This window comes from Sinohyriopsis cumingii, chromosome 6 (assembly GCF_028554795.1).
Source record: "Sinohyriopsis cumingii isolate HCF-2022 chromosome 6, ASM2855479v2, whole genome shotgun sequence".
Classification (NCBI taxonomy): domain Eukaryota; kingdom Metazoa; phylum Mollusca; class Bivalvia; order Unionida; family Unionidae; genus Sinohyriopsis; species Sinohyriopsis cumingii.
The window spans coordinates 76,254,331-76,267,175 of NC_142966.1; the positions used below are offsets into that span (position 1 = coordinate 76,254,331).

General features: G+C 38.5%; 1 protein-coding gene across 3 annotated transcripts in view; it reads left to right on the plus strand.

Moving 5' to 3' along the window:
- LOC149797249 (procathepsin L-like) overlaps positions 1–12,845 on the plus strand; it is a 133,101-nt gene that overhangs the window by 20,237 nt on the left and 100,019 nt on the right. For all 3 annotated transcript variants that reach the window (XM_089961948.1, XM_089961949.1, XM_089961947.1), the window contains exons 3-4: positions 4,429–4,571; positions 6,318–6,476. In XM_089961948.1, the coding sequence (XP_089818074.1) occupies positions 4,429–4,571; positions 6,318–6,476 (302 nt within the window). The remainder of the gene's footprint in view (positions 1–4,428; positions 4,572–6,317; positions 6,477–12,845) is intronic.

Sequence of the window (12,845 nt, forward strand, 5' to 3'; positions counted from 1 at the left end):
CTCTGTGTAAGAAATCGGATATTCAGTATCATTCGGTAATGGCACTTTAGTGTTTGCTGCATTCCATCTGCTGACTAAAATGCCCTATCCTGGAACGAGGGCCTCTCATATGTGACACAACTGTGTTCCGTGATAGGTAGAGCCTAGCTGACGCCCTTCTTCCTGAATGTGTGCTTGCGGTATTGCTTATCTAGCCACTGTTTATCGTGATAGTGCACTCCAACCAATAAATTCGTTTTACCAGAGACTCCCGCTCTTTGATGCCGATGTTGAGATCCTTAATTTTACCTGAAGCGGATTTTTGGGCGTTCAGCTCGTCTTTTGCTATTGGTAATTTCATTGTAGAGCATGTCCTTTGAGATACCTCCATCATGCATGTTGTCCAGCTTAGCCGACTGTGTATAAAGAGTGGTTACTTTGGTGTTTGTCCTAGGAAAGGACATCATCCTTGGTGACCTTTTCCTTGTATTTGATACCCAATAATGCAATGCAAAGAGCGGAAGTGGAAGTTGTTTAATTTCCTTTCTTGGTGATTGTCATACAGCATACAAATAACGTCTGTCTGATAGATCAGCATCTTAGTGTTGATGGTAAGTTTATCACCCAATGCGCGTTTTGGGAGTCTACCAATGGTGGTTGCCGCCTTTCCGATGCGGGTGATTTTCTTTTCTTCAAGTGACAAATTGTCAGTCAAGGTAGATTCTAAGTATCAACACTTGCTGACCACGTCCAGAGGAATGCTATCGAGGGTGACTGCTGGCTGCTGTACAACGCCATGTGTTTCTTTTATGTCCTGTTTTTACCAAATATGGTGATATCTGACTAATAGTTAATTGAGGACACGCCAAACGTTTTGCAGCATTCACTTTTTGGTCCTCGGGGATAACCTGCTCAAGGGTTTCAACTGCAAGCATGTTGTGTTATCTGTCATGCTACTAGGTATTGTTGAGTGGCAAGTCTTCCGAAAACTGAACAAGTCATGTTCCTTATTCATAGATCACATGTTTTCGCTTTTACTCAAAGTTTATAACATTCGAAACACTTAAGCAGACGATCTACATAAGATGGAGGGACCTAAGATTGGAGCCAGACTAGGGGTATGAGTACTAATAAATTTACAAGTGACATTTCAGAACTTCAAAATTTAAATGTAGTATTCGTGCGATGGCACTAACTTTCGTTCAAGCAAATTAGATAACATTTATTGACAGACCGGATCGGCAACCTACTTAAAGCACGGAAGGGGACCAATCTAGATTGGGGGTTGGGGTCCTGGTGCTGTAGTATCCGATTTTTGTTGTATACATTTTACACAATTGAAACATCGTTACCTTATGTATTTTATCTTGTAGTACTTCATTTTTCTTTACATTTATTTGGAACCTTTTATTTTCTAACTCATTTATTGTGCCCGTCTTCATTTGTACATTTTTGTAATTTTGTTTTTAATTGAAATTATGTAGCCATTATTTCCTGGCATGTTTTACGTATAGTTGTATTGCTGCTTATGATCGTAAACAATTCAGCTACCTAATGGAGCAGAAAGCAAACGTGTGTATTAGCTAGAAATAAAATACCACAAATGCAGCTGAAAACGACGAGAATGTTATAGAAGGAAAAAAATCGTCCTGTGATATGATGAAAGTGTCTGATCAAGAAGAAATTGGCAGATCATGTAGAATAAGTGGCACAGCACAGTTTTTATTGTTTTTTAGTTGAATGCCGTTTGTCAGCGCAAGATAGGCTATACATAACAGCCAGTATAACTGATGGGGGATGTACTCATAAAAACTCCTGTAAGAACCACCGACACACAAAAAACCTCTGGCAACATTAACTCAAAACCGCATTGGCCGTTCCCCAGATTTGAACCCGCGTGGACAGAGTCGAGATGGCAGTACTATGTAAAGATGAGGGCTTAGACCACTCGGCCATCAGCCACCAGGACCCTTTGCATTGTACAACATCATTTCAATATGTTATGCAGGGACACTTGTATTTATTCTGAGGTGGAGAATATATTTGACTAGTCATCATGCATCGATGACATATCAGTAAAGTAAACAATTTTATGTAAGTTAGTCATATTTGGGTGACTTATGTGTATCATTGTCAAACAGTATCTCATTATCAAATTGGGAAGAAATCACTTAATCTACACCAAGTGGCCTACTTTCTGTCTCACTGACAGGATGCTTCGTTTCTTTGACCATTGACTGAAGTGAATTTACTATATAATCTATCCACTTACAATTAACGGCGCTGGATTGTTTTTCTGGATATATACTTATTCATTTAATGACATGTATTTTATTTATAGATCATTTATTTTCAGCTTACGTTTTCTTTTTATAATGTCTATGAAATTAGCTGTCAGCAATTGAAGCAAACAACAATAGCATGGTTCTTTTCCAACATGAAGATAATCAATGGCGGATGAGCCATGCTTAAATCACTCAACAGAATGCCTTCACGTGAGGAAAGTGATTATTTTTTAACTGAGCAAACTAGAACTGATTGATTGATTATTCTCAGTTTTATTGCTTTTTAAAGCAATTTCAATAGAATTTCATTACCACACCAGAAGGCTATTGGAGTATGAGATACTCATCAGCTAACTACCATGTGCATATGTGCTCTCATCGCCATACAGTATCTAATGTTGTCACTGATTCTCTTTAGAGAACCAAAACTTGAGTTGCCGACTAAAAGTCTAAAGACGAAGAGACTGAAACGTTAGAATTTGTCACCTTATTTAATAGTAGTCCGTGCCAAATTCTGTATTCAATGTACGTCCCCAGTACTGATGCCGGCAGTTGCATATAACTGAAATAAACAAAGTATGGAAAACATGAACTAGCCTTTCATCTTTGGCTTAGAAATGCAGGTTTTCTGTAATCATTTGTCATATATCTCACTGATTTTGAATCCCGTGAGTTTTTGTATCATATATTATGACAGGTTATTGCTAATAATTGATGAATCGCACTTACATATGCTTGATCACTATCATAATACAACAGAACGAACATCGTCTTTTGTCTTGTCAAATATGCAGAATTAGTTACTTGAATTTGCGATACAATTAATCGTTAGAAACCATTTTGTGCTTGTTTTTAAATAAGATTAAACTCAGTTTGTATGAGCAACTACCAGGATGCCTTCGTGAATGCATATGGATAACCCATTATAAACGAGAGAGATATATATTCGTTATACGCTACCACAGGTCTAAATGAAAAATATATAAGATGATGTTTTTAATCTCGTATTTAAAAATATATTATTCATTTTGTAAATATAGTAATCAAAGAGTAGAAATATTACAAGTGCTAGATATGTCTTATATGTATACATTGACCATTTATCAGCTGTTAAACTTTACAAATTACACAGTATATGGTTTTATTTTTGTAACCTTTGCTATCATATTTCAATGACTCCATCCATACACCTTTAATCATACTGACACAAACAAATTGCTATCAGACATGCCCAGCAGACTTAGATTGGAAACTGCCGTATATAAATAGGAGCGTAGAAAACAGTTATGACACCCAATGTTACGACCTTCCAGATATAAGGAACTTGTACAGTTGACATAAAAATAACATATAAACTTTGATTATCACTGACCCATTAAAATGGAAGTCTGCACACTGGATACGACGACGTATGTTAAGTACCTACTACACGTGAGAAACCACAAGGTGACCGACTTGAAATTTTAGTGACGCGTTGATTTTAAGTCAACGCACCTTGTGATGACCAATCTCTGCCCATCTTGTAAATATTGTCAATATCACTCCTTCTAAATAAAAAATCCTATTGGCATCATGCTTTCTGATGTTCCTTACTTCGTTCAATATAAAAAAGGATTTACAGTCTGACGCTTTATACATTATCGACTATATCATGCTGAAGAAATGGGCGCTAAGTGTCTCTCCTGACGGACAGGCTCATGCATCCGACCAAAGCTGGCGTGGTTGGTATCGAATCAGATGGTTTTACAGTATGAAGCTTTATCAGCTGAGCTACTGCGACTCCTAAAATGAAATATTGGTCTTTAGAAATAGTCTTGTTAATACTGCTATTTCATTATTCTGATGGTTCCTTGAGAGAGGATAATTGATCATCATTACATCATAAGTCCGAATTTTTGTTGCACATGTGACGTTTTCGTTGGAACACGGAGAAATATGCACATAAATTGTAAAGAATTAATCCTGTTGCATGGTGAATCAAAGAACTTTTGTATTTAAAAAACCCACAAAAATACTGTAAACACTTTTATATGGGATGGGGTGATATTGATAAATTTAGAAATTCTATTCGGGGCAGGATCTATTTACAGCTTCTATTTACAAAAAAAAACTCTTTGGGAAAACAAATCTGTAGTGTCTATCTTTGGTAATTCTGTCATTCCAGACAAGCAGTACGAGAACACAGAAGTTGAAATATATCGACAGTCTGTTTTTGCTGAGAACGTGAAGAAAATTGAAATCCACAACCAGAAATACAAGCGAGGAGAGACTAGTTACTGGCTGGGAATAAACCAATTTTCAGATCTGGTAAAGTCATTTGTAATGATTAAGCATAATATAGAAAGCTGTTAAAGAAACTAAACTGGACAAAAGGCCAAATAAACTTCCAGCTGGACCCTGCATCCTTCATTCTGTCTTAAGTTGCCTTGCGCGCGATTTGCAGGCTTTATTTACGAACATACCTTAGTGAAACTCAACGTGTGGTTAAAGGTTTAAAAAGCTATGTGGAAACATTATGTTCTCTTTACAGACTATGAATCTGTATCATAGATCACTTTCGTTTCTTCGTATCTTTTAAATGCCATCTTATAATCAGAGTGCTTAAATAAACAAGTAACGTCTCTGATAGCCCGGTTCTCAAGAATCGTTTGATCCGGTTCATTGTTGATAAGGAATTTTGGGTCTGGAGAAAATGGAACAGAAAGTTATTAATGGATTTAAGAAGAGAATCAAAACTGTATGATTTCTAATTTGGCTACCTGAAAACGACGAATCGTTAAGGAGTCAAGACAGTGACTTTATAATTAAAGTTATATACTAATATAAATTATTCTTTTCCATTAAAAGCCATTTATCCTTTTCTTCTTGTTTAAATAAAAGTGCAGTTCTGACATACAATTTTGAATCTTTTATGTTGCATAAATAACATTCACAGCAATATTTAAAACATCAATAATTACTACTAATGTTATTACTATAACACCCGTAACAAAATAATAGGTTGTAATAGTGTCCTTTGACGTGTACATAATCCCACCTCTAACCCCACCTTACCTATTGCTAATTGAGTCTTAAGCTAAAGATAGCAATACAGAAGATGTTTCGTTCAAGGATAGGATACCTTCCATTATGTATCGAACTATTCCATATCTGAATCCGAATCCGTACACATTGCAGGTCAAATGTTTAGCTAGACCGACATGTCTTAGCAGGCTGCTGAACAATTTTATATTTTTTTGTACAGTTGCGTACCAATTTTACTAAAAGATCAGTAAAGCATTTTACGAACTTCAAAAGTGATATGCCTCACAACTGCTCAGCTGATAGTGAAAACGGCTAACAGACAGTACATACTACTGAGAGATTATATTCACGAAGACTCATCACATGACTACATTTGCGTAAAGGTTGAACTTGAGAAGGAGGTAGCTCAACAACAGTCGGTTCAAAACCGGTAAACCGGAATAACGACAAATGGCAACGCGAGTGGGTGATAATCCTGGACTAACTTATTTACATAAATAAGTGTTAAAAATGTGTCATTCGAGTGATGCAACTTGAAATTACACGATCGAATGTTTATTTAAGGCCGGAAGCATAAATCGTATAGGTAGATTCCAATGGCCTAAATAGGTGGCCGTGATAGTAAATAAGCCTGGGGATAAATATATATCAATTTGACTCTGCTGAGGAAAAAATACTAATCTTCTCACACAGAATATATCACTAAACTGACTAAATATGTCTTCATAATTGCTTTTCAGGATTTACTCTTTTGCGTTTATAATCAGACTGAAAAGATGTAGGAGAACTGTTGGTATCTTCTCAAGTGTGTTTCATCTTCAAATAACGTAAATTAACATTGCTGATCAGATTCAAAGTGGACTTCTAACAGGTATCAGAAATATTGTCTTCTATGAAATGCACACAGTTCTTTAACAGAAAACCTTGTTAGATTTTAGGGTCAAACATTCAAAGGTTAGATGCATTCAATCTCACAACTCTGAGCTATGCACTTTACCCATCAAAAGATTTTAAGTTTCTCTTTTGTAGACATCAGAAGAGTTTAAAGGACTACATGGTGGATGTATAATGATGAGAGTCAATCTAACAGGCAGCACCTGCAGTACCTTCCTACCCCCACATAATGTGAAGCTGTCTGATACAATCGACTGGAGGACGAGAGGATACGTAACACCTGTGAAGAACCAGGTACATTGATATCACAGTGGTGTCATGTTAAAACATTTTCTTTAACACAGAAAAGAAAATCACTTAATTCACTCATGATGATAGTCATGTACATATAATTGTTTCATACTGAAAACTTCTTAGTTCGAATCCCATGTGCTCGTAAACGTTTGTAAATAGCAAATCATACTGGTATAATTGAAAACATTCTTCCACCGTATTTGATTTTCAAGGGCAATTGGATTTGTGCCCGATTGTCAGACTTAATAAAAGCACATATTAACGAGTTATACTCAACTCATTTATACAAACATAGTACGTTTGTTTGTTATCTTGCCCATATAGCAAATAGCAGATATTAGCCACAGTTTCCAACAGCATATTGAAAATGATCCATATCAAATTTCAATGCTAAAAACATAGGGTGAAGTTATGAACAAAACGAGGATTAAATGAAGCGTTTACGTTACACGATGACACGTGGATATATATATATATATATAAGCAGATAATTAAATTCCACATGGATGACCAATCGCAACTTGTGTATTTCGCATGCGTATGACTCTTTCTTACTTAACCAGCATATTAGCTAATTCCACCTTCGTGTAGTGTTACTCACTTTTTGTAAACAGCATTAAGGTAGTTTTGATTGGACTTGAGTTATAAGTAAGGTTGTAATTAAGATCTTTTCATTATTGAAGCATACTAAGCAAAGTAGTGGTATAAACGTTTGTGGCATGAATAAGTCTTGTCCATTTGCAAACTGCACATAAGTAGTGAAGTGGGATACTTTAGCCTCTATGTAAATCCCAATCAAAACGTTCGAGGGAACGTTAAGCCTTAAAGAGTAATTTAACATGTGTTATATTGGGACTGTATAGCTTCAAAACATATTGGGATATTATAGCGACAAGGGTATAAGACTGTTTAGCGACGGTTGGCATTGACGTCATTGTACTGGCGACCGGAAACAATGTGGCAAGAGGATGACCTGAATCGAAGCAAAGACCGGTAAAAGAGAGATAAAAAGCTTGGCAGAGAGAATAAATATGTATTTTCGAGGCAATGGAGTGACCCTCAAAAGAACCTTTGGGTTCCTTCTTTTGTCTAATGTCTTGGTTTCTTCCACCAACACCGTATCTTCTCCATGATATTCGTATTCTTATTTCGCTTCTCCTTTTCATCCACCTCCTTCTATTTCTCCTCTATCGCATCTTTGTTCCTCTTTTCATTCTGCTCTTCTGTGTCTATCTTCTCATTACATGCTTTCATCCTTTCTTTGTCTTCCATATCTTCCTTATCTTCTTTAATCATTTCTCTGAGTTGATCCTTCACCTTTTTCAAATTATTAATTTATATTTTCAAAATGTATAAATCATAGGCACCATTCTCTGTTCTGACTAGCAATACTTCTACTGTGCCCATGGTATCCACGTCTTCCTGCAACTTTAACATCTTGTACATATGTGTGCTGGCCATTTTCTTTTGTTATTCAGTGTTGAAAGGCGCGAATGATGAACGCTGAAGTTTATATGCTTCAAGCACGGACGTGAACGAAAACATAACTTAAACTCACTTCACGTATTACCTACTATCCACACAGAAGGGATGGGGAAAAACCCACAATATCTACCACCCACACCAGCGTACGCGAACGCATTCAAACACACTCTACTATCCACACACGGGAAGAGGAATTAACAAATCCAAAATTGTACTGTTCACACACTGGAAGGAGGAAAAAACCAAACTATGCTATCCACACAACGTACGCGCACTCATGCAATCACACATACACATGTAGACACAATCATATGCGAACGCACACAAACACACACATATCAGGAAAGGAGCGAATGTTTATAATCACACAACTCCACATTCACACCAACTTGAATAATCTCTTTTTTTCTAGAGATCTGGGTAGCCCTGAGAATGGCTTTTCTTGTCGAACTCCAAATGCAACTTTCTTAATGGTGTCACCTCTCTGATCAGGCGCCACAGACACATCGCCAGCTCCAGTCTCGCTCCCAGTTAAGTCTTGCTCGTGGGAGCACAGAGTCTACTTGATTGGCTTCAGCACAGAAATGTTTTGTTTCTGGGATGGTGGAGACTTCCTTCCTTAATCTATGCCACACAAGTCGATGATGAGGTTATGGTGCTGGTAGTGGCTGTGGTGTTGGTACTGGTTGTAGTGCTGATACTGGCCGTGGAGGTGCCCTCACCACAGGCTTGACTTCACACAGAGGTCAGCATGAGGTGAGGCAGGATCACACTCTTCTTTTCCTCTTCTTTCTTTATCCTGTCCTCCTCCTCCAATTCGTCAACCATAGCTGCTTCAGCGATGGCCTCCATAGCCAGTTCATTTAAAATGCGCCGGGCATTTTCCAGGTGAATTTGGAGTTCCAACAATTTTGCTATTCTGTTCACCGTTTCAAAGTTGATACATCAATGTTGGGTAGTCAGACGAACGTTTTCACCTTATATATATGTGAAGGAAATCATCCCCGTCACCAAAACTTACAAGACCCACATTACTATCACGTGTAACGTGCGGACCTAAACGAAACATTCACTATTACCTACGATCAGTAACTTTTACCTGCAATCACCAACTAAAAACAAAAACACAGATTATTTGACAAGTTAATGAACCGAGGTCCTAATAGACACACTTCTACGTTTTTGCTATAAAACAAAGAAACGAAGTCCTTATAGACACAGTTCTAATTTTTTAACTTTCTGATAAACACAAATACACAATATTGGCTATTGGACTAGTATCTCTATTCTACCGTATTGGGGTTGCCCTGAAAATGGCTGTTTTTGTGGACGGGAAGTTATGGCAGTCTTTTATTGTCTAAGATTGTGACCCCGTCTGGCAGCAGGTTTTATCACAGGATAAGGTCTACTTCTTCGGAATGAGAAGGAAAACTCTTCGTGCCTACACGGCCCTTTGCAAAACCTCTTTCTGGTTCCTGCTTTGATTGCTGCTGCTGCACGCTCTGCTCTCTTTGCTTCTGAAGTCTGTACATCGTCATTCATTCTTCTTTCACCTTCATGATTTCCTCTCTGAATACCTCTTCTATCAGGTCGTTGGGCACTTTCAGTATCCTGACATTCTCTATCTCTTCAGGCTTGGGTATCAGACTTTGCCTGACGCGATGCAAATGCGCGTAGGCTTCGTTTAGCTTAGATAAATAAGACGTGATCTTCATAGATTGACAGGTCAACAATGGATGGTCAGGCTGGATAATGCTTCAACTTATATGGTTCAAGGGCGGATGCAACAGAAAATATCCCTACGATTTTTGTTGGGTTGGAATAATATAGAGTATATCTTAGGATGAGTAGTCAAAGAGCTTGCATAATGAATAAAATTAAACACAAACGGCAGACACATTTATTCAAAACAACATTTTTTATTAAAACAACTAGTAACCATCAATTAACAATAAAACAAACAAACTATTTTGACACAGTTGCCAACGCCGTGAAGACAAGTCAGATTTTCACTGAAGGATCTCATCGGGCCATTGATGTACACTTTGTTTTCTAGCTAAAGACAAAAGATAGCCATAGCTGTCGCAAAACCATCGATCTAATTTGTCATCGTTTCTAGAAGAGTTACGATGAAAAAAAAGTCACCAATGTTCTAAGCAATATCCAAGACTGCGTTGATGAAGAAAATACACATAATAATGTCCACATACCATGGAATATGTGCTTCTAATTTCACATTATTTAATCGTGTCGTCTGGACATTTCTACTCATAAAGTCGATGGTGTCGTCTTCCAAAGGTGGTAATCAAATAAGAATCAAAATAGTCCACACAACCCTCTTTTGGTGAAGTAGACGGCTTCACAGTGGGTCCATGGGAGGTGACTGTCGTCCGTGTTGTTGACATAAGCTAGATGGTTTTGAGGTGTGCGATGATGAAGTTCATCTTTAGCACACATGACAGGATTCCAAGAAGCAGTGTACGAACTGTCGTATAAAAGGTAGTAAAGTTCCCAAGTATCCATTTTTTGTTTTCTTGTTTTTCCCCTCACAGCTAATGATAAGTCATCACTTCAATCCTGACTTATTGCTTGAAAATCTCTCTCAAGTAACCGTTTCTTCGTCTTGACTTCCCACACAGGGCCAACAGAGCTTCGATGTGATGGATATCTAGGGCAATCAGTGGAGGAAAGGAATGCTCACGCAAATCATTATACCAGTGATGCAACATTGCTTCCTCCAAGATGAGACTTATAGCGTCATCCAGATACTCGTCCAATGTTTCGTTTTGACTCAGCGTCATATATTTATCGTGTTGAATTTGACTGGGACGATCATTTTGACATCCGTAGCAATCTTTCTTGATCAATTCCATTATTGGTTCTGCCAGGTGTTTGGCGAAACAGGAAACTAAATGTTGTTCTCGTTCTTGGCATCTGGACCTAATCACTATGTCCTTCACGACTCCTTTGTCTTCCACGACTTTCACGGTATCCTCCTATTCCGTTTCCAAACAGCCTCCATCATTCAAAGAGCGAAACATGTCTTCCATAGTTTATTTCTATCGTATTGTCAAATTGGGCTTAAAATGAAGTTCACCGTGTGTGGTAGAGCTTCTGAAAACTTTAGTTCCACACTCTGTTGACCGGATTTTATAGAGTGGAAATGACTCTCGTCGCTGCCTTGGTCTGGAGTGAAATTAAAGGCCCACAAAGCGTAACCTCCTGCATAATCTTTGTACGAAATGCCGTAACTGGTGTTGGTCCCTAACTGTCCCGTGGCTTCGTAGAATGACAAGTACCATTTCAAGTAATTCTCCTGGGCCAAGTTAGGTTCAAAAGGTCTGGTACACAAAGTCTTGCCATCCCTACTGGCTTCGATTTTGGATACTCTGTAGTGTTTAAACTGGAAAGGATTTTGATCATGGGATCCGTTGAGGACTGCATTGTTAACGATACCAACGATTCAACATTTGGGTAACTGTCCTTGGAACAGTTGATCTTCGATCTTAAATCGGAGTCCAACGGCAATGGTGAAAGTTTTCACTTCCACGCATCATACTGACTACTTGGCAGTCGTTCTTTTCAAAGTGTGACTGATATCATTTCTCACTTTAGGTAACACTTCCACACGACACACGTAAAATTTCGCTTCTTGAATAATGGTTTTGTACTCGTTGGCATGAGCCATCAAATGGAAAACGGTACTGCTGATATTTAGTTTCAGGCAGATATCCACTCCATTCAGCAAACATTTGTCTTGAAAATACATGTCCAAATGCAAACGAACCATCCGTCTTATACTAAGTTCTTGCGTGGTTTTATTTCGACGGTCGTTAAAGTCTAAATTGTGAGGAGAATCGTCATCTGCTGTCAGGACTGTGTCGTTAAAATTGTCATCGCCTGCTGTGTCAGCTTTCCATACTACACAAGCATCCAGATGAGTGGTCTTGGCATATTTTCTGTACGCCAAGATATTTTCCAGGTACGATAGGTAAGGGTCAGCATTTGTGCTACTGCTAACGAGTTTGCTATTCAGGGACAAATCCACTTTACTGAACAATAAATGCACGAAACTGTTGACGGAAGCTACTGTAGCATCGGCTCCTGGAGCGGTGTTGTCCGCTTTGATCACTTTGATTTTCAGGTACGATTAACTGCTATTCAGATCGATCTTATCATCGGGCTGTCCTTTGATTTCATATTCCATGGGAGCTGAATCCGTAAAAGAGGAAGAAATTCTACTCTTTGGGATTCTTGCATCGTCATCATGGTGGGTGGCATGGCAAACAGATACAGCTCGACTTGGAAATGTCACAAGACTCTCTGTGCATCACCTCTCTCTCTCTCTCTCTCTCTCTCTCTGATTTCTTATTCAAAAACGTCTAATTCTGTGCGGTTCTTCTTTTCTTGGACTTTCTAGCTCCGAGGGTATGAAGTCCTCAAAAGGGTATCCTCGTCGTCTCTTTCTGCTTTTCCTTGATGTGGCGTCAGGAAAGCAGGAATGGCCGACGTGGTAGCGTACATGGCATTTATGGGAGTTTCTAATCGGACCAAAATGTCTTTGCCCGCTTGAAGCAAGATACGTTTGCTTTTAAGAAAGCTTTCTTTGGATTTTGTTGGTGAATGATGACATTTTTGAGAAATTCTTTGCCTTGCGTCAACGTGGCATCTTTCAAGGCATGCAATCCACGTGTTCCCATCGGCTTCAACGGGGGGGGGGGGGGGGCGGGGGCCACCTCGCGAAAGGCCAATTTCAACAGATCTCCTACACCATGTCCTCGCTGTCGAGCGACTCATTGGTACACAGAATACATGACTTACGAGTCGTTAGAGAATCGTTTTCGAAAATAGAGTTTCACTGTGACTTTGTCTTTCGTGAATGAA